At 45.7% G+C, this 27,648-nt stretch overlaps 1 protein-coding gene across 1 annotated transcript in view; it reads left to right on the forward strand.

Annotated features, from left to right (window-relative positions):
• The first annotated feature begins 263 nt into the window (after positions 1–263).
• CCNC (cyclin C) overlaps positions 264–27,648 on the forward strand; it is a 53,679-nt gene continuing 26,294 nt past the window's right edge. Inside the window, exons 1-5 of the mRNA XM_069726314.1 lie at positions 264–420; positions 8,036–8,142; positions 12,403–12,487; positions 14,073–14,142; positions 14,564–14,615. Coding sequence (XP_069582415.1) covers positions 389–420; positions 8,036–8,142; positions 12,403–12,487; positions 14,073–14,142; positions 14,564–14,615 — 346 coding nt within the window. The 5' untranslated portion in view covers positions 264–388. The remainder of the gene's footprint in view (positions 421–8,035; positions 8,143–12,402; positions 12,488–14,072; positions 14,143–14,563; positions 14,616–27,648) is intronic.

Genomic DNA, 27,648 nt, shown 5'->3' on the forward strand with positions numbered 1-27,648 from the left:
ACATTAGTAAATTCATCTGGAATTATAATATCATCACTTGTTATTAAAAGTTTCACAGAATTTTAGTTGCTGGATTTTAAAAGTTTGAAAAAAAAAAACCTAATAAAGGATTGGAAACACCAGAAGTGCTCCGTCCCCAGAGGCTGAAGCTGGTGAGCCCCGCGGCAGGAGAGGACAGTGCCGCTGCACCCCAGCAGCTTTATCATAGGCCAGAGCAGTGGCAGGGAGCTGCTTCCATCGGTTCCAGGCGGCGCTGTTTCCGGACGGACGTGTTTGCAGGTTGCGCGCTGGCTCTCTTCCTGGAGTCATTGCTCGGCGCACAGCGGCGGATCCCAGCTCGCGGTGACGTCACTCTGCGCTCAGTGTTATTGCTCCCGGGGCGGCGCTCATGGCGGGGAACTTCTGGCAGAGCTCTCACTAGTAAGTGACCGGCGGGGAGCCCGGGCCTCCGGGAGAGCAGGGCTGGGGTTGTCACTGGCAGTCCCGGTGCTTGCGCGGCTCTGTATCCTTCTCTCCAGACCTGTAGTGTCCGGGCTGTGGAGTGGTGCGGGGGTCTCGTCCTCGGGGTGAAGGGTGGGCTGTGGTTTTCTTGGCCATTTCACTTTCAGAGCCTTTTTTCCATTTTTGGGCAGGTGACATGATGGTAAATCGGTGCTTCCGCCATTTGTTTACACCGAGAGGAGGAGGAATAATGAGCTGTCAGTTGTGTTTCTCAGCCCTGATCTCTACCATACTGTATTGGAAAGTTGGCACCTATGAATTGTAACCACAGACCGTGCCGCCTCGGGGGTCCTCTGTATGCCCCCGGTCTGTAACAGTTCCATTCGCACCTTGCGGTCATGTGGGGGCTGATTGTAGTTGGAATAGACACATTTCCCCACTTACAACACTTAAAGGGAACCTGTCACCCCCAAAATCAATGGTGAGGTAAGCCCACCGGCATCAGGGGCTCATCTACAGCATTCTGTAATGCATTCTGTAATGCTGTGCCCCCGATGTAACCTGAAAGATGAGAAAAAAGTTAGATTATACTCAGCCAGGGGCGGTCGTGGTCCGGGGCCTCCCATCTTCTTACGATCACGTCCTCTTCTTGTATTCACGCTGTGGCTCCGGCGCAGGCGTACTTAGTCCTGTTGAGGGCAGATCAAAGTACTTGAAGTGCGCAGGTGCTGGGCCTCTCTGACCTTTCCCAGCGCCTGCGCATTGCAGTACTTTGCTTCACATACCCTATTGGAGACTTGGCACAGTTTCCATCTGAGCTAGTATTTCCCTACACGGGTTCCATAATACAAACAGAAGTCTGAAAATAATGGCAGTCAAGGACTTGTTGCATGTCAGACACCAACAGTGACTGAGGCTACTTTCACACTAGCGTTTTTTTCAATACGTGACAATGCGTCGTTTATGGGAAAAAACGCATCCTGCAAAGTTGTCTGCAGGATGTGTTTTTGCCCCATAGACTAACATTAGCGACGCATTGACACACGCCGCAACCGTGTTGTGGCGGACCGCCGGGAGCAAAAAAACGTTACATGTAATGTTTTTTGCTGCCGACGGTCCGCCATTTCCGACCGCGCATGCGTGGCTGGAACTCCGCCCCCACCTGCCCGCACCTCACAATGGGGCAGCGGATGCACTGGAAAAATGCATCCGCTGCCCCCGTTGTGCGGCGCATTCACTGCTAGCATCGGCCCGACGCACTGCGACGGGCCGAGTCCGACGTTGGTGTGAAAGTAGCCTGACTGACCCCATTGACTATATTGGGGTCTTTAGGTCTCCCTTCTTGATGCACTGCATTTTGCTGGAACAGGTGGAGCTGACTGCTGCATTAGGGTTTGTTCCGGTAAGTTACAGAATCTGAAAATAAGCCTCCAATGCAGATGAGAATAACGGCTTATTAGAGAGGCTCACGTATAGATCCCTGATACGTTCTTTAAAGGGAACCTGTCAGCAGGATTGTGCTCAGTAACCTACACACAGTGTCAGGTCGGTGCCGTTATACTGATTACAATGATACCTGGGTGATGAAATCCGTCTTGTGGTTTCTGTGTAATCTATATTTGTATTTTCTCTTCGCCACGACAGCACCCACTTGAGAGAGGGGATCCGCCCCTAGGAACAGGAAACCCTATGGAGAGAATAAAAGGGGCGGTCCCCCTCGCTCCCACAGTTGGTTTCCTGTTCTTACGGGAGACCTGGAGAGAAGAGGATCCCCAGCCTGGATGCCGCTTGCGCGGTTTACCTTAACAGGGACGGCAAGGGCTCCAGAGCTGGAAGCAGCGTCGGGGGTCCTGTGGCAGCTTCCCCCCTCTGCTGGCAGGTACCGTGAGGCCAGGATCGGGGAGTCGCCTGGCTCACGGAGAGGCATCCAGCGAGACCTGCGGGCCGGACCGCTGCGGTAAGATCCTGTGACGCCAGCCTCGGGTGGCGCACAGGCGGCGTGGGGCCCAGTAAATTCTCTCCCGGAAGTATTACTACAACTTCCGGGGTGAAGGAGGAGGAGGACGGCGCCTGCGCAATTGCTGGTGGGAGCGCGGGCGTGCACAGCAGAGGCGCGCACAGCAGAGGCGCGCACAGCAGAGGCGCGCACAGCAGAGGCGCGCACAGCAGAGGCGCGCACAGCAGAGGCGCGCACAGCAGAGGCGCGCACAGCAGAGGCGCGCACAGCAGAGGCGCGCACAGCAGAGGCGCGCACAGCAGAGGCGCGCACAGCAGAGGCGCAACCCGGACTTCCGGGTGCGACAGGAAGAAGATGGCGGCCCCCATAACAAAAGGACGCCGGCGCTGATTCCCGGCGTCCACTATGGCATCTCCTCAAGAGACAACGTTGCCTTCGTCTGAGGTTAACGCTGTCACACCAGGAAGCCGGACTAGCAGCCGCAGATCATCCTCCAAGAGCGCCAGGAGATCGGACCGGTCGGTTCCTCCATCTGTGCCTCCGTCTCCTCCTCTCCAGCCGGTATTATGACAGCTTCAGGGGTGAGTGTATGTCTGCCCTATTTTAAGCTGATTATACTCCCTCTCTCATCTAATTCCCTAGGTTAAAAGAACAGGGAAATCAAAACATAAGCAATGTGCCTTATGCTCTCAGCCGCTCCCGGATACCTACCTAAAAAAGTTATGCCACTCTTGCATCGAATCCACCTTACGAGAGGAGTCTTCAGTAAGGTCGGATGATATACGTAGTATGATAAGGGAGGAGTTGCGAGCCTTTCGAGACTCGGATAAAATTCCGGGAAGTAGGAAGAAACACAGCTCGCCTATATCTGAACAGTCATCTGAGGTTGAGGATAAGGAGTCGGACAGTTCCCAAGAGGTTATATCCTCGGAAGGTGAACAGGATACATGTTTCCCTACAGAAAGCATTGACAATTTAGTCAGATCAGTACGTAACACCATGGGTATGGAAGATACTAAGACCCTTAAAACACCACAGGACGTGATGTTTGCTGGCCTGTCCGAGAGAAAGAAACCTTCCTTTCCGGTTATTCCTGCAATAAAGGAATTAGTTAAAAAAGAGTGGGAAAGCCAGGGGCAAAGAGGGTTGCCGTCTTCCTCAAAACGTCGCTATCCCTTTAATGATGATGATTTCACCAAATGGATAAAGGCCCCAAAAGTTGATGCGGCAGTGGCATCCACTTCTAAAAAATCTTTATTACCTGTTGAAGATTCAGGATCCCTGCAAGACCCGCTCGATCGAAAAGCAGACTCCCTTTTAAAAAGAGCTTGGGAATCCTGTACAGGAGCCTTTAGACCAGCTATCTCTGCCACATGTACTGCCAGATCCATGATGGTTTGGTTGAATGATCTGGAAGAAGGCTTAAAAGGTGGCCTTTCCCGTAATAAACTCATGTCATCCATTCCATTAATTAGAGGAGCTACTGCCTTTTTGGCAGATTCTTCGGCTGATTCCATCCGTCTAGCAGCCAAATCAGCAGGACTAACTAACGCGGCTCGCCGCGCCTTGTGGCTAAAAGGGTGGAAAGGCGATCCACAAACAAAGTCCAAGTTATGTGGTCTGCCCTGCCAGGGTGAGTACCTGTTTGGTGCTTAATTGGATGAAATTCTTACCAAAGCGGGTGAGAGGAAGAAAGGGTTCCCTAATAACGCTTATCTTCCATCTTATAGGCGAGCGTTCCGAAAGCCCATGTTCAACAGGAGACGGGACTATAAAAACCAGGACCGTTGGGCTAATAAGGACTTTAAGCAGAAGGGAGCCTTCTTCGGAAAACGCCCCTTCAAACCTGAAGATAAACCCCGCTAGGACAGATCTACCCGTTGGTGGTAGGTTGTCCTTCTTCTCCGCACAATGGCTGGCAATAACATCTAATTCATGGGCAACTAGCCTTATAACTACAGGCTTAAAACTAAGATTTTCTCAAGTTCCGCCGGACTCGTTTTGTTTGACCTCCTTAGGTTCACCTTCACAACAAGAGGCCTTGGAACAGGAAATAATAACTCTCCTGTCCAAAGGAGTATTAGTGGAAGTCCCTTTTCATCAAAAAGGGAGGGGATTTTATTCCCCTTTATTTTTGATTTCAAAACCTGACGGATCATATAGAACAATAATTAACCTCAAGAGACTAAACGTCTTCTTAGAGAACCAAACGTTTAAAATGGAATCCATTCGGTCAGCTGTCAAGCTTCTGTTTCCCCATTGCTTCATGGCAGTCCTTGACCTAAAAGATGCATACTATCATCTTCCAATCTTCAGAGAGCATCAACAATATCTACGGGTGGCAGTTATGGTCAAAGGTCAGATACGGCATTATCAATACACATCAATGCCCTTTGGACTATCAATAGCCCCTAGAGTTTTCACAAAACTAATGTCAGAAGTAATGTCGTATTTGAGGCTAAAAGACACCCTCATAATACCCTATTTGGATGACTTATTGATAGTCGGGAACTCTTTCTCAATGTCATCAACGCATGTCTGATTCAATTTCATCCTTGCAGGGGTTAGGGTGGTTGGTGAATTGGGAAAAATCTAGATTATCCCCCACAACTGAGCAAAAATTTTTAGGAATTATTCTAGACTCTACAAATCAAATGTGCTTTCTTCCCGAGTCAAAACAGATATCAATCATAAACAAAGTACAATCAGTGATTAACCACCCTCTAATTTCCCTAAGAGAAGGTATGTCCCTTCTTGGTTCATTCACTTCCTGTATTTCGGCTGTTCCATGGGCCCAATTCCATAGCAGGAAATTACAGTATACAATACTTCGGGAGGAAGAAAGATTACTTGGCCGATTAGATGCTCGTATTTCCTTAACGACAGACGTGATACAATCTCTCACTTGGTGGTTAAATCCGAATCATCTTTCCAGTGGGGTCCCCTGGGTGGTAAAACCATCAAAAACTATTTTCACTGACGCTAGTCCTAGTGGGTGGGGAGCATATTTAGAAGATCAAATAGTGCAAGGTCTGTGGTCTCCTACAGAATCAGATGATTCTTCTAATAAAAAAGAGCTGAAGGCTGTTTATCATGCCTTATCTAAATTTCTTCCGCAGCTACACGGAACACATACAAGAGTCTTCTCAGACAACATGACAGCAGTAGCCTTTATAAACCATCAAGCAGGAACAAGATCGGAAGGACTCATGTCTATAGCCAACGATATTCTAGCCATGGCAGAGGAACACCTTCTGTCCATTTCAGCGCTACATGTGAGAGGAATCGACAATTCGAGAGCAGATTTCCTCAGTCGCCACACTCTCCATCAAGGAGAATGGGTTCTAAATCGCCGTATCTTTTGTATGATAATAAAAAAGTGGGGCACTCCCGAAATAGATCTCTTTGCGACAAGACAAAACAGGCAAGTCAAAAAATTCGCATCATTGTTCCGATCTGATAATCCAGATATCTTCGACGCCCTACAGGTACCATGGGTATTCAAGAAGGCATATGCCTTTCCCCCGCTGATATTACTTCCGACAGTGATCAGGAAGATAAGGGAGGACAGAGCAAACGTGGTCCTAATTGCTCCATTCTGGCCCAAGAGGCCATGGTTTTCCTGGCTGAGAGCCATGTCAATCTCAGACCCATGGATCCTTCCAGAGGATCAAGATCTTCTCTCCCAGGGCCCCTTCAACCATCCTCAGGTGAAAGGTCTACGGTTGACAGCCTGGAACTTGAGAGGCAGCTGCTAAAGATGAGGTTTCTCAAATAAAGTGATTGACACTCTACTGCTAAGTAGAAAAAGAACCACTACCTCCATCTATGCAAGAGTGTGGAAAAAATATTTAAACCTCTACCCAACGGCCCTATCAAATGAAATTCATATTCCTACGATTCTAGAATTTCTACAAAAAGGGCGCGATCTAGGTCTGGCGGTCAGTACCTTTAAAAGTACACATTTCTGCGCTAGCAGCTTTATATGGTCACGATATCGCAGGTAATAAGTGGGTAGCCAGGTTTGTTGCAGCATGCCAGAGGTCAGAGACAGTTCGAATTCCCCACGTACCACCTTGGGATGTTAATTTAGTTCTGGAAGCTCTTACAGACCATCCCTTTGAGCCACTACATTCAGCTCACATAAAACATGTCTCCCTCAAGACATCTCTTCTCGTAGCCTTAGTGTCAGCAAGAAGAGTAAGTGACATACAGGCACTATCGATAGATCCTCCCTTTATGTCAGTTTTTCCAGACAGAGTTGTCCTTAAAACAGACCCTTCATACTTACCCAAAGTATGCACCAAATTTCATAGAACACAAGAAATTGACCTTCCCTCCTTCTATGATAACCCTACAAGTCAGGAAGAACAAAGATACCACACATTAGATGTGAGGAGAGCCATATTAGCCTATTTAGATAGGACTAGCGCCTGGAGGAAGAGCAGGGCTCTCTTTGTTTCGTTCCAGGGTCATAGAAAAGGAGCTGGAATCACGAAGGGTACTTTGTCGGTGGATTCGAGATGCGATATGTCTGGCCTATTCATCCAAAGGGGAGAATCCGCCTGAGACCGTAAGAGCACATTCCACCCGGGCGATTGCATCATCCTGGGCTGAACGAGCGGAGGTTCCATTAGAACAGATATGTAAGGCCGCAACCTGGTCTTCTCCTACTACCTTCTATAATCACTATAGATTGGACTTATCTTCTTCATCTGACTTGTCCTTCGGTAGATCAGTCCTTAACACGGTGATCCCTCCCAAATGACTATTTCTGAAAGTCTCTCAAGTGGGTGCTGTCGTGGCGAAGAGAAAACACCGGATTACGTACCGGTAATGCTCTTTTATAGAGCCACGACAGCACCCCTTCACTTCCCACCCTTATAGGTTTTTTATTTAGAAGCACGGTTAAGGGTGTTTGGTTCTTGTAGTTAGCCATACTTAAGTTAACTAGTTATAAACGGTAATATTGAATGACCTACTAAAATCTGATGGGCGGTTCCTCGCAATCTATGTAAACCCAACTGTGGGAGCGAGGGGGACCGCCCCTTTTATTCTCTCCATAGGGTTTCCTGTTCCTAGGGGCGGATCCCCTCTCTCAAGTGGGTGCTGTCGTGGCTCTATAAAAGAGCATTACCGGTACGTAATCCGGTGTTTTTCAGTTAATGAGATTCTCGGGCTCCGGGCAGCCTGTGGGTGATCTTCGTGCTGCGGGGCAGCCTGTGGTGCGGGGGTCTTCATGTGGTGCTCTGCTTACATATTTTTACTTAGGACAGGTCCCTGATCCCTCACTGACCTACCCCCTATTTTACATAATGCATATAATAGTGTTGGCTTAGAAAAAAATGTAACTTCAGCAAAATGGCGTTGGCGCAGTAGTATCGATCGCTTCCTGATAGACGCTACTGTGCAAGCGCTGCCGCCATTTTGCTGCAGACACATTTTTACAATTGCAATACAAGCACAGGATTGACGGGAAAAGTTTAGCCCAGCTACACAACTCCCCTGTGGAAACCAGGCGGGGACTTCTTGTCTACATGCCTATGCATGTCCTTCTGGTTACCGTAGGACATCTACCCCTGGCCGTCTTCGGGAATACACTTATATTCATCCATACTTGGGCTTTTGTTTTCCCAGCTTGCAATGGATACTGGATAAACAAGATTTACTAAAGGAACGACAAAAAGACTTAAAATTCTTAAGTGAGGAAGAGTATTGGAAGCTGCAGATTTTTTTTACAAACGGTAAGCAGTTTAATGTTTGTTTTCTTTTTTTTTTCTTTTGCAGGAACATGAAGGTAATCTCCTGCTATCTTTTAGGAGTCTCATTATTGATTATGACTTCTTTTGTGATGGATCTGGTTGACTTTAAGGATATGGGTCCACGCTTTGGACGCAGCAGATACCCCGCTCCGACCATAGCACTGCCCCCTTTTGTACGCACATGATTCTGCCTGTGTCCATTGAACACATGTGGAATCACCGCGTCATATACATAGACTGTGTTATTTATCTAGCGGAGACTGAGCGTCTCCGCAAGATAAATAGGCATGCTGCAGTCTGGAAAGACACGCCGCATATCCAGTTACGCAGATCTGCCGTCTGCGTTTTTTTTATTACGCATAGTGGAGATGGGATTTCATAAAATCCCCTCCACTATGCTGTAACATCTGGCCGCTGTAGATTAGACGCTGCTGCTGTACGAAGCGTCCAATCCGCAGCAAATACTGAAGGAATACGCCCTGTGGAAACCCTAAAGCAGAGGTGTCAAACTGCATTCCTCGAGGGCCGCGAACAGGTCATGTTTTCAGGATTTCCTTGCATTGCACAAAGGTGCTGGAATTACTCTGTGCAGGTGATTAAATTATCACCTGTGCAATGCAAGGAAATCCTGAAAAGATGACCTGTTTGCGGCCCTCGAGGAATGCAGTTTGACACCTCTGCACTAAAGGGTTGTACATGTTTTGAAAACACATGGCTATATTCTCCCTTTAAAACAAGCCACACCTCTTTATAGGTTGTGTCTCATCACTGCTGTAATGAAGAATGAGGCTGAGCTGCAATACCATACACAACCTGTGGACAGATGTGGCACTGTTATATGATGAATACACAATCCATTTACAATTTGACATTTTCTTTAACCCTTGATGACGTGGGACATGCATTTCCAATGACAGGTGTGTGGAGCATTCTGAGGGCTGTTTTATAGGCCTAGAAAGTGCCTGTAAAAGTCAGCAGTGATTGTGATCCAGTGGGGGGGGGGGGGGAGAGGGTGCATCATGTGGTGCGCTGCTTACATTTTCATACTGATGGCTTATGACGGGTCACTGATCCGTATTTTACATACTGTATTATCAATTTCGGACATTTCTCAGTGATTTTGCATGGATCACTTGATTCACAAAAAAATCACGGAAATGTGAACAGCTCCATAGACTGTCATAAACACAAGTGCTATGTGTGAAATAAAGCGATAGCTCTCGTGCTTGAAAAACTGATGTGTGAATGGGGCCTTAGTCTTTATTCACCTACAGTGGGTTTGGAAAGTAGTCATACCCCTTTACATTTTTCACTCTTTGTTTCATTGCAGCCATTTGGTAAATTCAAAAAAGTTCATTTTTTCTCATTAATGTACACTCTGCACCCCATCTTGACTGAAAAAGAACAAATGTAGAAGTTTTTGCTAATTTATTAAAAAAGAAAAACTGAAATATCACATGGCCGTAAGTATTCAGACCCTTTGCTCAGTATTGAGTAGAAGCACCCTTTTGAGCAAGTACAGCCATTAGTCTTCTTTGGAATGATGCAACAAGTTTTTCAGACCTGGATTTGGGGATCCTCTGCCATTCTTCCTTGCAGATCCCCTCCAGTTCTGTCAGGTTGGATGGTGAACGTTGGTGGACAGTCATTTTCAGGTCTCTCCAGAGATGCTCAATTGTGTTTAGGTTAGGGCTCTGGCTGGGCCAGTCAAGAATGGTCACAGAGTTGTTCTGAAGCCTCTCCTTTGTTATTTTAGCTGTGTGCTTAGGGTCATTGTCTTGTTGGAAGGTGAATCTTCGGCCAAGTCTGAGGTCCAGAGCATTCTGGAAGAGCTTTTCATCCAGGATATCTCTGTACTTGGCCGCATTCATGTTTCCTTCAATGGCAACCAGTCGTCCTGTCCCTGCAGCTAAAAAACACCTCCATAGTATGATGCTGCCACCACCATGTTTCACTGTTGGGATTGTATTGGGCAGGCAATGAGCAGTGCCTTGTGTTCTCCACACATACTGCTTAGAATTATTGCCAAAAAGGTCTATCTTCGTCTCATCAGACCAGAGAATCTTATTTTTCATAATCTGGGAGTCCTTCATGTGTTTTTTAGCAAACACTATGCGGGCTTTCATATGTCTTGCACTGAGGAAAGGCTTCCTTCTGGCCACTCTGCTATAAAGGCCCGACTGGTGGAGGGCTGCAGTGATAGTTGACTTTGTGGAACTTTCTCCCATCTCCCTACTGCATCTCTGGAGCTCAGCCACAGTGATCTTGGGGTTCTTCTTTACCTCTCTCAAGGCTGTTCTCCCACAATTGCTCAGTTTTTCTGGATGGCCAGGTCTAGGAAGACTTCTGGTGGTCCCAAACTTCTTCCATTTAAAGGGACACTGTCACCTGAATTTGGAGGGAACAATCTTCAGCCATGGAGGCGGGGTTTTTGGGTGTTTGATTCACCCTTTCCTTACCCGCTGGCTGCAACATTGGATTGAAGTTCATTCTCTGTCCTCCGTAGTACATGCCTGCACAAGGCAATCTTGTCTTGCGCAGGCGTGTACTATGGAGGACAGAGAATGAACTTCAATCCAATATTGCAGCCAGCGGGTAAGGAAAGGGTGAATCAAAAACCCCGCCTCCATGGCTGAAGATTGTTCCCTCCAAATTCAGGTGACAGTGTCCCTTTAAGGATTATGGAGGCCACTGTGCTCTTAGTAACCTTGAGTACTGAAGCAATTCTTTTGTAGCCTTGGCCAGTTGTGTACCTTGCCACAACTCTGTCTCTGAGCTCCTTGGTCAGTTCCTTTGACCTCATGATCCCCATTTGGTCTGACATACACTGTGAGCTCAGTGGTCTGATTACAGACAGGTGTGTGTTTTTCCAAATCAAGTCCTATCAGTTTAATTAAACTGGACTCCAATGAAGGAGTAGAACCATCTCAAGGAGGATCACAAGGAAATGGACAGCATGTGACTTAAATATGTGTCTGAGCAAAGGGTCTGAATACTTACGACCATGTGATATTTGTTTTTCTGTATTTGCAAAAATGTCTACATTTCTGGGGTTTCTTTCGGGTAATATGGGGTGCAGAGTGTACATTAATGTGAAAAAAAAGAACTTTTTTTGAATTTATCAAATGGCTGCAATGAAACAGAGTGAACATTTTTAAAGGGGTGTGAATACTTTTCATACCCACTGTATATCTTGCCTAGCATGTGTTGCGCTTGCTTCCACTTGATATAGATACAGATCACCAGCCCCTGATGAATCACGGCAGTGAATGTAAATGGGGAGTGTGTCGGGTAAGATATAAAAATGTGTTTTATTTTTTTCTTTAATAAACATTTTATGATTTTATTATTTTTATTTACTCTCACTACTTCACAATTGGATCTTTTCAGTATGCCAAAGCAAAGTAACCTCTTAGGCTATGTGCACACGTTCAGGAATTCATGCAGAAAATTCCTGTGAAAAACCGGACATTTTCTGCATGAAATCCGCAAGAAAACCGCATGCGGTTTTTGCCGCGGTTTTGACGCGTTTTTGCCGCGGTTTTTTCCGGACACTTCCCAATGCATTTTGGAGTGGGAAATCCGCAAAAAAAACCGCAAAAAGATAGAGCATGTCCGGATTTTGTGCCTGATGCGTTTTTTTTGCGGAAAAAAACGCATCATGTGCACAAAACATGCGGAATTCATTCTAAATGATGGGATGCTTATTGTATGCGGTTTTTTTAGCATTTTTATCGGGAAAAACCGCGAAAAAACCGGAACGTGTGAACACAGCCTTACTAGCAACCTTGAATAGCCGGTTTATAGCCGCAGCAGGCCTGGAGGACTTTGTTGAGCCTTTGGCTGTCATGGCAACATAACGGTGCCCTGAAGTTGCTTTGTGGGGTGACAGACAAGTGTCATTTGTCCTAGGACTCTCATGGTGATGGTACCATCTCACCTTTGAGCCATGCAATCATCCTGTTGTAAGAATACAACTAGGTTTGCAAACAAGACTTTTAGAATATTTTATATGAAGTTGATTTGTGGGATAAAGAAGTATTCCGGTTCTGCACCTGGGGTACAAGAGTTGCACACGACCAAACCGCATTCTGTAGATGTGATGTGAGCGGCCCCCCTTATATCCTGAAAGCAGGAGTGAGCGGAGTTTAAATACCTCTTTAAATCACACATTGTAATGTCCGTGTAGCATGCAGTGTTTTCTTTGTTGTGTGACTTATTCTTATGGTACTTTTGTTTTAGTCATCCAAGCTTTAGGGGAACATCTTAAATTAAGACAGCAAGTCATCGCTACCGCTACTGTTTACTTTAAAAGGTTCTATGCTCGGTAAGTTTGTCAGCTTCATATTCCTTGTCTTGGTGTGTTATTCATTACTTTGACTATGGTCAGTTGAAGAATTTTAATTGCGGTCACAACAAGGATGGGTGGGGTGCTTATCTGTCAGTTGGCGCCATACAAGAGACGTCTGTGTTCTCACAGCAGTGTTGGTGCTTATACCAGCCTGCCTATAAACCTTTCTGCAAGGGGTTACAAAATGAGATTTTGTGCTCATCTCAGTTACCTGACTGTACAGGTGGTGCACTAGAGCAGGAGTGGGGAACCTCAGGCCCACGGGCCATTTACTGCCCTCGATAACATTTTCTCTGGCCCCGGGTAGATTTCCGGGGACCACAGTTCTTGGGCCGGCAGTTGTTTGACGGCCACCAGCCCTTTAATTTCTTTTTGCTCTTTGAGCACGTGTATGCAGCGTTCCCTCTGAATGCTGAGGCGCATGCAGTGAGGATTATGTCCTGACACCAGTGTCGGGTCGTACCTTATGGGAGAAGTTAGAGCACGATTTGTACAGCCCCCGAAGGAAGGTATAAAAATCCAGATGGCCCTTGGCAGAAAAAATGTTCCCCACCCCTGCACTAGAGGATGCTTGGAGAAATAAGTGGTACTTCTACAGAGTTTGTCCAATGGTTATTGTACTAAAAGTAGTGGCTCTTAGACTGTGACAATAGGAACAAAAATACTGTCATAGATATTCAAGGGAATAAAGTTACCGGTAATTAAAAACAGCATAAAGTCTTCAATATAAAATAAGGAAATATTTTATACGCGTCCATTTTATCCCTGTCATTTCATCTTTTCCTAATTTATAACTTTATTCCTGTTGGTCTTCTGTTTACTAGTGATGAGCGAAGATACTCGTTACTCTAGATTTCTTGAGCACGCTCGGGGGTCCTACGAGTATTTTTTAGTGCTCGGAGATTTAGTTTTTTTCGCCACAGCTGAATGATTTACAGCTACTAGCCAGGCTGAGTACATGTGGGGATTCCCTAGCAACTAGGCAACCCCCACATGTACTTATGCTGGCTAACAGATGTAAATCATTCAGCTGCGGCAATAAAAACTAAATATCCGAGCACTAAAAAATACTCGGAGGACCCCCGAGCGTGCTCGTGAAATCTTGAGTAACGAGTATATTCGCTCATCACTACTGTTTACCTTTTTCTGAAGCATTCACATCCTGTATACCCCCCATGTAACTGCTCTTCATCACTACCATTCAATCTCTGCAACCCCATTCCTCCCTGCTGATCCTTTTGGGTCAGGGGTAACGTTCCATATACATCAAATGATGAATGCGCACCGGATAAGTGCTTAAACAGGACTGATAAGAGCCCTGTCAGGAGCTAACTGCTGTATCAAAACCAGTGGGCCGAAGAGAGCTGACTGGGATGTTAGGAATTAACTTGTCTCCAGAACTGTAACTACACCACTTACCTGGGCAAGCTTTCATGGTTGAGCTGGATGGAAGTAAGCTGTAATGAAAAAATAAAATCGTTAATGCAATATGTGGATACTCAGTAACACATTGCTTGCCTTTATGTCATTTTAGTAAGTGTATCCTTTTTTTTCCCCTCAGGTATTCTTTAAAAAGTATAGACCCTGTATTAATGGCACCTACCTGTGTCTTTTTAGCATCCAAAGTAGAGGTAAGGTAAAAAATATGAATGCACGTAACACATGTGCATCCGCAGTATGGCCCTTATTCATCAAGGTCGCTATTGTTCACACCAGTCTTGTTGAGGGTGCCCGATTCATTAAGAGGTGCAAAAACTGGAGTAAGATCTGTGATGTTGGATATTCCACGATATGTCATGAATTAGATGACCCCCGTCCTGCTCCAGCACTGTCCATTTTGATGCACAAATGAGAAGTCGCAAAGTTGTTTTTTTTTTTTTTTGCGCAACCTCGCATTGTGCAAAAATATTTCTACTTTTCAAAATGTTTTACACCCGAAAAGTGTAAACATTATGATGAATTGGGGCCACAATGCTCTTTAGTTCCTATCAACATATTGTGATTTAGCTTTTGTGGGGCTTGTTTATAATAATGCTTTTCTTTCCATTTCAGGAATTTGGTGTTGTTTCAAACACAAGGCTAATCTCTGCTGCTACGTCTGTATGTAAGTATTCATTGGCGACCATAACAGGGGTGGAGAGTAATCAGATCCTGAAAACTGCTACAAATAGGGATCCCAGTGCATCTGTACATTACACAATGACATTTATTTCAGTGTAAGCATGTAATGCTTTAGTATGAGGTCTAATCACAGGGTTCCCAGTAGAAAGTCTCTTTCGTGACTAGCTTATGTGGGCACCCTTTATGTAAAAAGCTGTTGTCCCAATGCAAGATTAAATGATATCTGTGGAGCATACAGCAGCATAAGTTAAAAATGGTTATCTGGGACTTTTATGTATGGGACTAAGAGCAAACTACCTGCCTGTTCTGCCCAGCACCAATCTCTGCTGGCTCAGAGTGGGCATGCCGGAGATTTCTCCTGTTTCCAGTGTCATCACTTCAGCGTCTTCTCTTTTGCTCTGCTCTGTTGATGGGGTGATTCTGATTGACAGCTATCTGGTCGCTGCCTAAGGCCTTTCACACGTCCTGGTGATTCCTGTACAGGAAAAATCAGTACTGGTGAGATCTGTGGTCCTTGTCCGTGTGACATCCGTGTATCTGTTTTCGGTACGTTTGTCACATCTGTGTGTCTGTGTAACACGTACAAGGGCCTCGGAAAAGCAGTACAGTTCGCACTCATCCAACACGCTGGTTGCTGAAGGCAGCTGTATTCATTGTCGCCTGGTCTCCCTGAGATTAGCACAACCAGGCGACAATAGTGAGGTTGTATTAAGCAGCAGCTGTGTAAGGCTACGTTCACACTTGCGTACCAGGGCTTTGCGGTAGCTACGTACTTCCTCCCTAAAGCTCCGCCCACTTCCGTCATTTTGACGCGCCCGATGACTGCACGGGAACGCAACTTGTTGCGTCCCCGTGCGGTCGGCAGGCGCGTCAAAACGACACATCCGCATACATCCACATGTCCTGCGTACCCAATGTTAAAGATAGGTACGCAGGATGCATGCAGAAGTTGGCGGACCTAAACAGAAGCAGTGCAGAAGTGGGCGGAGCTTCAGGGAGGAAGTAATCAGCCGTCCGCAAAGCCCCAGTACGCAAGTGTGTACACAGTTGTGAGCTGTTCTTAATAGCCTGGGAACCTTTTGGATATTGTCCCTTTTCCCATATTATTAACATCAGTCCCCAGCCATGGGCTTTCTCCTCTACTGGTTATGAAAATTATGTAGGGGCCCATAATTTAATTCTTTATTTTACACAAAAGTTAAAGGGACTCTGTCACCTGAATTTGGAGGGAACAATCTTCAGCCATAGGGGTGGGGTTTTCGGGTGTTTGAGTCACCCTTTCCTTACCCGCTGGCTGCAATATTGGATTGAAGTTCATTCTCTGTCCTCCGTAGTACATGCCTGCACAAGGCAATCTTGTCTTGCGCAGGCGTGTACTATGGAGGACAGAGAATGAACTTCAATCCAATATTGCAGCCAGCGGGTAAGGAAAGGGTGACTCAAACACCCGAAAACCCCGCCCCTATGGCTGAAGATTGTTCCCTCCAAATTCAGGTGACAGAGTCCCTTTAACTCTTGTGTAAAATAAAGAATTAAATTTTGGGCCCCTACATAATTTTCATAACCAGTAGAGGAGAAAGCCCATGGCTGGGGGCTGATGTTAATAATATGGGAAAAGGGACAATATCCAAAAGGTTCCCAGGCTATTAATAACAGCTCACAACTGTGTGCGTATCCTTTACTGGTGAAAGACGTAGGGTCCCCCTATAAATTCATGCCAGCAAAGGCTAAACATACAGCTGTGGGTTGATATTAATAGCCTGGGAAAGGGCCAGAAATTTTGCCACTCCACCCCTCAGACTATCAACAGCCCTCAGCCGTCCCAGAATTGGTGCATCCATAAGGTGTACCAAATCTGGTGCTTAGTCTTTCTCTTCCACTTTCCGTGTCGTGGTGGCAAGTGGGGTAATAGAGTTGGGGTTTATGTCAGCTTTGTATGGATAGCTGACATCAAGCTCAGGGGTTAGTAATGGAGAGGCAGCTATAAGAAGCCCCCATTACTAACCACATAGTAAGTTTTGAAATCACTATGGCAAGAATAAAAATGCTTATTTTTAATTAAAAGAAAACACTGTTTTACACATTTATTTTAAAAATAAAAAACAAAATTGTACTCTCCTTTTACGCCTAAAATCCATTGAAGCCCACGTCTCCTGTAAAAGAAAAAAAAAACAACCAAAAATAATACATAACCAAATCCCTCACCGGTCCAACATGAAGATAATCCATTTCTGCTACATCTAGTTTATAAACTGAATGATGGCATGATGTCACCATTCAGGCTGAAAACCAGGGGACAATGAGCTTATCGCCAGTCACTGAATCTGCTTTCCCACGGGCGGTTCACTGTGAGCTGGGTCGATGAACTGCAGTGACCTCAATAACATCACTGCTAGCACTGTGTGTTATTAGTGTGCAAGTGTTTGGCATGCATTTTGTCCGTTCTGTGCAAAAAAAAAACAAAACAAAACCTGACATGTCTGTGGGTTTTTCACATGGACACACGGTCTGTGTGAAAAAACCTGACATGCGCACCACCTTTGACTTCAATGGGTGTGTGTATGTCCGTATTTGCGGTCCTTTAAAAAAATGGAACCTGATACGCTCATTTAAAAAAAAAAAAAAAAAAAGTGTGAAGGGGGCCTAACTTTGCAGAGGTGGCTGTCAATCAGCTTGATGGTGCAGTGACTGCCTGTTGACAGAGCGGAAGGGGAAGAGCTGCTCTGTTGACAAAAGGTGACATGAAGCATCCATAAGATGAGGTTAGCCTTGCTCTTCCCACTTGCCGTGTTGTGGTGGCAAGTGGAGCAATTGCTGCCTGAGTTGGCACAACTCATCCTTGTGCAACAGGCAAATATTTAGCATCTACCTGCCTGTTAGTCCTTGGCTCCAAACACAAAAATAAATATTGGCTAGCCCCTTTTACTGCAACTATAGCCTTAAAAAAATGACAATTTGCCTTCATGCTGAGTCTGGTTGGTGGTGAGCTAGCGTATCATTTGTATTTGATATTCTGTTTCATATGATAGCCATTACTTGTTTGGCATGTATATCTATATATAATTTAACCACCTTTTTTCGGTTCATCTTTACACGGCTTTGATTGTATCTTGACCCTCTACAGTCATGGCTGAAAGTGTTGGCATCCTTGAAATTGTTCCAGAAAATGAAGTATTTCTCCTAGAAAATTATTGCAATTACAGTGCTGGCCACCATTATTGACACCCCTTCATTTTTTCCATAACTGTACAATATCTTCAGAAATAAATGGAAATGTACCATGTAGTTATATCCTCACCATTTTTTTAATTAATGGTCCTAAGTAATAAAACACTAAAACATTGTTTTTCAACTTAACGTATTTTTCGGACTATAAGACGCACTGGACTATAAGACTTTCACACTAGCGTTTTTTTAATCCGTCGCAATCCATCGTTTTGGGCAAAAAACGGATCCTGCAAATGTGCCCGCAGGATGTTTTCCCCCCCCCCAAAGACTTGTATTCACGACGGATGGCCACACGTTGTGTCCGTCGTGCAACGGATCCGTCGTATTTTGGCGGACCGTCAGCACGAAAAAAACGTTCAAGTGAACTTTTTTTGTCCGTCGCGTCTGCCATTTTCTACCGCGCATGCGTGGCCAAAACTCCGCCCCCTCCCCGCCGGACTTCAGAATGGGCAGCGGATGCGTTGAAAAACTGCATCCGCTGCCCACGTCGTGCACAAATTTCACAACGTACGTCGGCCCGACGCAAGTGTGAAAGTAGCCTAAGACGCACCCAGGTTTTAGAGGTGGAAAATAAGGAAAAAAAATGTAAAATATTTAATAACATAAATAACTTACTATATGTGGTGTTATATACAAAAGTATGTTATGTTGGAAGCTATGGATAGAAGATTGTGCTACGGGACCTGTATGGTGTCTGTAAAGTACTATATGAAGACGCTGGAGGGTGAGTATAAGGCTGCCGTCACACTAGCAGTATTTGGTCAGTATTTTACATCAGTATTTGTAAGCCAAAACCAAGAGTGGAACAAATAGAGGAAAAGTATAATAGAAACATATGCACCACTTCTGTATTTATCACCCACTCCTGGTTTTGGCTTACAAATACTGATGTAAAATACTGACCAAATACTGCTAGTGTGACGACAGCCTAAGAATGGAGGCACAGGGCTTATATTTAACCCCTTTCTGACCTTTTTTGGGGTGGGGGAAGGGGTTAATACCCATGGATCTTCCCAGGCTATGAATATGAGCCCGCAGCTAAATATACAGCTGCGGGCTCATATTCATAGCCTGGGAAGATCCATGGATATTAACCCCTTCCCTGGCTATAAACATCGGTCCCCCAGTTGCTGACTTTCCCTCTCTGGTGCAGAAAATTGCGTGAGAGCCCACGCCATATATATAGATTTTTTTTTTTTTTTTTAAATAAACCGCTCTTGTGTTTAATGCCGGGGTCACACTTGTGAGAAACTTGCATGAGTCTCGCACCTCAATATCTGGCACTGCCGCCGGCACTCGTGCAGCTGCATGTAGTTCTATGCGGCTGAACGCTTCAGTCCGAGTACTGGGTACTGAGGTGCGAGACTTGTGCTAGTTTCTCGCAGGTGTCACCCCGGCCTAACGCAGATTTTGTTTGTCTTTATCTGTTTAGTAATAAACATAATAAAATGGTACATAAACATCGGGCTTGGTATGTACATATCTTATCGATAGATCGTTAGTAGTGATGAGCGAATATACTCGTTACTCGAGATTTCCCGAGATCTATCGATGGATATATCCAATCTGTGTGTGTCAACATTATTCTTCAATGGAATATGTAAAGGAAGAGGTTGGACAAGGAAATGACATCACAATTCTTTTTTTTTTTTTGTTAAATAATATATCTTAATTTATTTTACAAAAACGCATACAAATCCGAAGGAAAATCCGCATCAAAAACACATGGATTTTTAACTGTGTTTTCTGCCAAGAAATGGAGAATGCGCAGAAAACTCCACAAGCAAATCCGCAACGTGTGCACATACCCTTAAGCTTCTTGCATTTCTCAGTTGGTATTTTCTTCCACTCTTCCTTTGCAGTTTGTTCATCCTCTTGAATGTTTGCAGGGTTCTTTTTCCCAATTGGAGATTTCAGCTCACCCCAAAGATTTTCAATGGGACTGAGATCACAACTAATTACTGTCATTTTTAAAACAATCCATTTTTTTTTCCAACCATTCCCGTGTACTTTTAGATGTGTGCTTGGGTCATTGTCTTTCTGATCTTCGACTCAAACCAAGTTTTCTTACACTGGGTAGGACATTTCGCCCTAAAATCTCTTGATAATTCTCTGATTTCATGACTGTTGTGATACCAGTACCAGACGTAGCAAAGCAACCCCACAGCATTATGGATCCTCCACCATGCTTAGTTGTTGGTAGGGTGTTCTTTTCCTTCATAATCTTCATTGTGCCGTCTGTAAACAAACTGTTGCTTTGCATTGCCAAAAAGCTCTATTTTTGTTTCATCTGTACACAGAACATTTTCCCAGAAGGATTGTGGTGTCAAGGTACTCTTTGGCAAAGATCAGTCGTTCCTTTTTGTCTTTTATTCAGCTATGGTTTCTTCATTGGCCTTCGCCCATAAAGCTCTGCTTGGATTAGTGTGCGACGTATAGTACTTGTTGAAACGATGATCCCCAGTCTGTTCCACGTTGGTCTTCAGGTCTTTGGATGTTTGATGTGGTGTTTTTTGCACCATTCGCACCGGCCTTCGAAGACCTCTCTTGTCAATTTTCCTCTTTCTCCCACTTCCAGGGAGGTTCTTGATGGTTCTATGTTTGGCAAACGTCTTAATAACATTGCGCACTGTTGAAAGTGGGATGCCAAGGTCTTTGGAGATGGCTTTATACCCTTTGGAAATCTTGTTTGCTAATAGCAGTTCTGATGTCCTCGGACATCTCCTTTTGTCTTCACCATTGTGACAAAGGAACAGGACCTGTTATGTGGCTTTTTAAAACACAAGTCATCTTTCATTGGCTAATTCGTGTTACATGGGCACGACAATTAATCAAAGGTGATTCTCATCTGTGATTTGCCACAGGCGAGTCAGTGTGTTTCCATACTAATTTAATTTAAAGGTGCCAATATCCGTGTCACCTCAAGCTCTAGGTTTTTCTATTTTTTCCCTCCTGTTGTTAGTTTTTGTTTTATCATTTGCTCTTTTGTATTTAACACAAGTACACTATACAAAAAAACTGCAATTTTAAGATCTCTCGAGAGGTGTTAAGTAGTATTTAGATCCAGATTCATTGCTGGCCACTTCAAAACTCTCCAGCACTTTGTTTCTATCCATGTCTGGGTGCTTCTTGAAGTATGTTTTGGGGTCTTTGTCCTGCTGGAAGACCCATGACATAGGAAGCAAACCAAGTTTTCTGACACTGGGCGCTACTTTGCGACCAAAGTCTTTTTTGGTAACCTTCAAATTTCATTATGGCTTGCACACAGACAAGGCACCCAGTTCCAGTGGCAGCAAAACAACCCCAAAACATCTTTGAACGTTTGTCACATTTGATTCTGGGCACGGTGTTCTTTTCTTAGTAAGCCTCATTTCGTTTTGGTAAACGGTAGAATGATGTTGTGCTTTCCCCCAAAGGATTTTGGCTTACTCATGTACATTTTGGCAAACTGCAGTCTAGTGGGGTCCTCCTGGGTCTCCTGCCATGTTTCGTTTCATTTCATTCAAATGTCAACGTATAGTTTTTGCGCTGACACTGATGCACCCTGAGCCTGCATGATAGTTTGAATTTCTTTGGAATTTGATTGGGGCTGCTTATCCACTATCCTGCGTTTGCAACCTTTCATCAATTTTTTTTTTTCTCGGTCATCCAGGGAGATTGGCTATAGTGCTATGGGTTACGATACGATTTCTTTAATTATTTAATTTATTGATCCCGAGGTAAATGATGGTATTACGGCAGCGTTACAAACAGCCTTTCAAACAGTACAACATTACAAGTAGCATTACATAAAGTAATTACTAGACACAGATCTTGCAAATGACTAACCATATTATGTAACAAACAAATTTGGGTGAATGTAGGTACTTAAATCTCTGATCATTGCCATTAGTGCACCAGCCATAGGTCATTGTCGTCTTTCACCCTTAGGAAATTGTTATATCCCCATAGCAGTAGGCACAATCGATTTCCTGAATTTCTCCTTCTTGCACCCAAGTAGGATTAGACACCTGCTGAATGTGCTCTTCTGCTTCAAGAACAGCTTGTATAGTGGGTGTTTATTATTGTTCTTTATAGCCCTACACTTCATCTGAATCCTATCTACCACTACCTCCTCAAGAGTCAAGATGGAGGCCAACAGCCGCGCTTGCCTTCATGATAAGGGTTGTAAACTTCTTGATTATAACAAAACAAATTTTTATTATGTTACACACTGTGGATAAAGGAATATCAAGATCTCTGCAGATGGACTTGTAACCTTTAAGATTGCTGATATTTTAACACCTTTTTCTCCAGTCACCTTCCACGACAGTTACCTTGGAGGATGTCTCCTCGCCCTAATGGGGGACAGGAAATACAAAGAGTTAAAATAACCCTCCCCTTCCTGCTATCTCCAGTGTTTTTCCTGTCCCCCAGTGGGGCATGAAGAGGTTCGTCTCAGGTGCGGCCGGCAAGTGGAGCTCTTGGAAAAGTCTTACCATGCTGGGCAGCTGAGGTCGGGTGGTTCTCCTCTCCTCCTCCATGTAGCTGCTTCCATCTCCATGGCCCATGCGACTCGGGACCTCCTTCCTGCTCCTCCTGCGCCCCTCCGGGTGGGGTAAAGCGGGGTGGTGATGTGCTGCCGGGTCCTCCTCCCAGCGTGCTGCAGAAGTTCCGGAATCCGCGCACCGGAAGTGACGTCGTCGGCACACTTCCAGTTCGTGTCCTGAGTCCTCCATGCTGGAACGCATGCGCCGCCTCTTGCGGTCCAAGGGCTCCGGTGCATTGGCCGCTGCTAGGATCGTTCCCGGGATCCTCCCTACAGACTAAGGGGAGGAGGAGCACACAATTAACGCTTGACCTCTATGCCTTCATATCCTGGTCAGGAGCCTCCAGGTAAGACGCATTGTCTCTGTGTGACTGGTGACAGTTCTGACCATGGACGGCGACAAACCTACAGCTGCGTCTGCAGAACCCAGCGTTCACCCTCCTACCGTGAGTAGCTGGGCTGGTCCTTGTCCGTCCAGGCATTGATAGTTGTGGGTCATTTAGTATACCTTCTCTCTCTTTTAAGGGAGAAAAGGTCTCTGCACCAAAGGGCAAACCCAGCCGCAAGTGTGGTGTTTCTGGTTCCAGGCTTCCTTCTGCTTACAAGAAGACTCTATGCCAACCCTGCACGGATGACATATTATGTGCCAAGCAGCCCTCCCTCCTGGACCGCATTAAAACACTGATTAAGCAGAAGGTGCAAACCTCCATGGCAGCCCTTTCCCAGCCCCGAGTGCCGCATCCCCCTCGCCCTAAAAAGAGGAAAATGGAACCGGCTGAATCTCTCGGGTGAAATTCATACCTCAGGGTCAGAGGATATTTGGGAGAATGAGGGCTCCACATCCACCCCTAAACCTGATAGTAAACAATACTACTACTCCTCTGAGGATATGGAAGAGCTTGTTTCCATAGTGAGAAACGCCATGGGGGTTGAGGAAGTGGAAGCAAAGCACTCAGTCCAAAATGAGATGTTTGGGGGGGCTGAAATCCAAAGGTAAAAAAGGCTTTCTTATTCATGAAAATGTTCAAAACCTTATTTTCCAGGAGTGGGCTTCTCCAGAGAAGGGACTTGGCGTACCCTCAGAATTAAGGAATCGCTTTCCCCTTGAAGGTGACAATTCTATTTGGGAAGTCCCTAGGGTAGACGTCCAGGTTTCTAAAGTAACAAAGAAGACGTCTTTCCCATTCCAGGATTCTTTCCAATTAAAAGATCCTATGGATCGGAAGATGGAAAGCCACCTAAAAAAGTCCTGTGAATCCTATACAAATTTGCTTAAAACAAATCTAGCTTCTACATGCGTCGCCAGAGCCCTTTTTCTCTGGCTTCGCAAGTTGGAAGAACACCTTTCCCAGGGGACCTCCAGAGAGGAGATCCTGGACTCCCTACCCCTTCTCCAAAAGGCGACGGGCTTTTTAGCCAATGCTTCAGGAGAATCTGTTTGGGTGGCAGCAAGGTCCTTAGTCCTCTCTAATTCAGCTAGGAGAGCCCTTTGGCTGAAATCATGGGAGGGGTGGGGGGGGGGTGACATCACCTCTAAGACCAAACTTTGTGCTATCTCCTTTCAGGGATACCACGTATTTGGGCCAGTCTTGGACGATATTCTTGAAAAAGCTGCGGATAGGAAAAAATCGCTTCCTGAACAAAAAATTGCTAGGAAGCATTTTTTTCGTCCCCCTCGTGAACAGTCCTCCCAGAAGGAGTTCAGGGGAAAAGGTAAATCTGGACGGTGGAGCTACCCGAAAGGGGGTTGAGGCAGGAATATCCTTGTCCCTCGGCAACAGCAGACCCCTGGCAAACAGTGACTCTCCTGTGGGGGGTGTCGACTCTTGCATTTTCTCCCCCAATGGCTGTCCATATCCACAAACCAGTGGATCCTCCACTCCATACAACTTGGGCTGAGTCGTGCCCCCCCCCAGTATCTGAGAATCACTCCGTTAGTCTCCAGATATCCAGAATTCCTTACTCCTACACGTACAGGATCTCTTGCAAAAAAGTGATTTCACAAGTACCTCAGCGGAGATAGGCAGAGGCCATTATTCTTGCCTATTCCTCATAAGGAATGTGTCTCCTTCCCCATAATCCTGTAGAATGTAAGCCCACAAGGGCAGGGTCCTCGCCCCTCTGTATCAGTCTGTCATTGTTAGTTTGTTTACTGTAAGTGATATCTGTAACTCGTATGTAACCCATTCTCATGTTCAGCATTATGGAAACAATGGTGCTATATAAATAAATAAATTAATAATAATAATAATAATAATGATAATAAGGAAGCCCTTTGGAAAATGCAGAGTTATCATAAATTTAAAACCCCTGAATCAGTTCATCAAATACCGGAGGTTCAAGATGGAGTCAGTCGGGACGGCAATCCCTCTTATCGGACAGAACTGGGTGATGGCTACGATAGACCTGAGGGACGCTTACTACCGTGTTCCGATCCATCCGGATCACAGGAAGTTCCTCAGGTTCACAGTGTTCCACAACCAGTGGATCACCCATTTCCAGTTCAGCGCGCTCCCGTTCGGCGTATCCTCAGCACCCAGGGTTTTCTCAAAGGTCATGAGGGAAGCAGTCATCTTCATCCGTCTTCAGGGAATGTGTCGCTCCATATTTAGACTACTTTCTCATCATTGCTCCATCAATATCTCGGCTGAATCAGGATGTGTTCAAAGCACTGGAGATACTCTAATCCCTAGGCTAGATCCCAAATCTTCGGAAATCAGACTTCCACCCTTCCCCAAGGAAGAAATTCCTGGGGATTCTCTTAAGGTACCGTCTCACAGTGGCACTTTGGTCGCTACGACGGCACGATCCGTGACGCTCCAGCTTCGCTCCATTATCGCTCCTGCGGTCACACTTCGCAATGCACGATGCTGGAGCGATAATTTCATGACGTGTTTGCGATGTAGAAACTGTTGGTTACTATGCTCACATCGTATACAATATCGTGCACACCTTTGTTACACGATGCGATCATGCCGCCACAGCGGGACACTTGACGACGAAAGAAAGTTTCAAACGATCTGCTACGACGTACGATTCTCAGCGGGGTCCCTGATCGCAGTAGCGTGTCAGACATCGAGATCGTAAGGATATCGCTGGAACGTCACGGATCGTGCCGTCGTAGCGACCAAAGTGCCACTGTGAGACGGTACCCTTAGACTCGGAAAAGAGGACGTCCTTCCTTCGTCAGAGAATCTCCAGATTCAGACAACAAAGGTCACCGACCTTAAGAGAGTCCATGTCCATTCTGGGGTTCCTGACTTCGCGTGCTCAGGCACAAACTCGAACCCTGCAATCCCACGTCCTTCTATACTCATGGAAGTATCAGAATGTCCTGTCCAGGAAAATTCCGCTTCCCGGACACGTGACGTCGGCCCTCTCATGGTGGTTGAATTGCTGAAACCTGCGGCAGGGGGTGAACTGGGATCCGCACCCCCTGAAAGTACTTTGTACAGATGCCAGCCGAAGAGGTTGGGGAGCCGTGGTGGAAAAAGCATATTTTCAAGTACTGTGGTCCCGGGACATAAAATCCAGATCTTCAAACCTGAGCGAACTGAAGGCAGTGGAGGAAGCACTGATAGCCGCTTCATCTCTCAACCACTACCATCATGTTCGTATCTACTCTGACAACGTAATGACAGTAGCCTACCTCCAACACCAAGGGGGCACGAGATATGCCAGATTAAAAATAATTGCGGCAAGGATATTTTCTCTGGGCAGAGAAACACCTGTGTCCATCTCGGCAGTACACCTGAAGGGCTCAGACAATATCCAGGCAGACTTCCTCAGCAGGAAGGATGTCCATCTGGGAGAATGCTGCCTATGGTCTTCCTATCCCTGCCTTTGAGATGGGGGAATCCAGAGGTCGACTTATTTGCTCAAATATGCAAAATCAAAAACATATTTCTCCCTCAGTCCTGCGTATGGAGCTCGGGGGATAGATGCTTTTGCCCATCCATGGGTTTTCAACCTGGCGTACGCCTTACCACCAATCCCCATGCTGGCAAAGATGCTGCAGAAGATCCGGTTGTACCAGGTCACGACTTTCTTAATTGCTCCAATGTGGCCTGGGCGAAGCTGGTACAGCATCTTGATGGACATGGCTGAGGAAGGTCCATTACTCCTGCCCCAAAGGAACAACCTTCTTTTTCAGAGTCCCCTACTCTACCCAAACCTCAACAAAATTGAACCTCGAGACTTGGCTACTGAAGCTAGCACCCTAAAGGCCAGGGGTCTCTCGGACATGGTAATCCAGACTCTCCAAAGGAGCAGGAAACCAGTGACCAATGCCATCTATGGCAAAGTATGGAAGAATTTATCTTTCTGGTGTCTTCCTAACATCCCTGATCCCTTCCACCCCAACATTGCTCAGGTCCTAGATTTCCTCCAGAAGGGGTTAGAGCTAGGGCTTACCCCAAGCACTCTTGAGTGTTCAGGTTTCGGTCCTTAGTTCCTTTTTTGACCAGGACCTGGCCGGGCACCACTGGATCAAACCGTTTATGACCTCTGCAAGCAGAATACGTCCTAGACTCCCTAGCAGGGTTCCCCCCCAGGATCTAAATTTAGTGCTCAACAGTCTAACTCAGGTCCCATTTGAACCCTTGTCTTCATTATCTTTAAAAATCCTAACTCTGAAGACTGTGTTCCTTGTGGCAAATGCCACGGCTAGGCACATAGGAGAATTGCAGGCCCTGTCGGTAGAAGAGCCTTACCTATCTCTGATAGTATAGTTTTGCGTTTAGACCCCTCCTTTATGCCCAAAGTTGTCTCGGACTTTCGTAGGGGTCAGGGTATTGTGTTGCCCTCATTTTGCCCAAATCCTTCCAATGCGAAGGAAGAAAGTTTCCACACTCTGTACATCCACAGGGTGGTCCTCCATTACCTGAAACAGTCCAAGGCCTGGAGGATTGACCAGAATCTTTTTATTCAGTTTTCAGGCCAAAATAAAGAAAACAGCTAAAACTACAATTGCAAACTGGATCAAACGGGCCATCTGCCTTGAATATTCGGTAAAAGATCTCTCTCCTCCTGCCTCGCTAAAGACTCACTCCACTCGGTCAGTCTCTAAATCATGGGCAGCAAGAGCTAATGTTTCATCTGAGCAGATATACAGAGCCACCACCTGGTCTTCTGTACATACCTTCACCAGACACTATAGACTAAATTTTGACAGGGATCTAACATTTGGCAGACGAGTTCTGCAAGCTGTGGTCCCTCCCTAAAGAAATCAGCGTTGGTATAACTCCAAGGTGACGGTCGT

This window comes from Ranitomeya imitator, chromosome 5 (genome assembly GCF_032444005.1).
Source record: "Ranitomeya imitator isolate aRanImi1 chromosome 5, aRanImi1.pri, whole genome shotgun sequence".
NCBI lineage: Eukaryota > Metazoa > Chordata > Amphibia > Anura > Dendrobatidae > Ranitomeya > Ranitomeya imitator.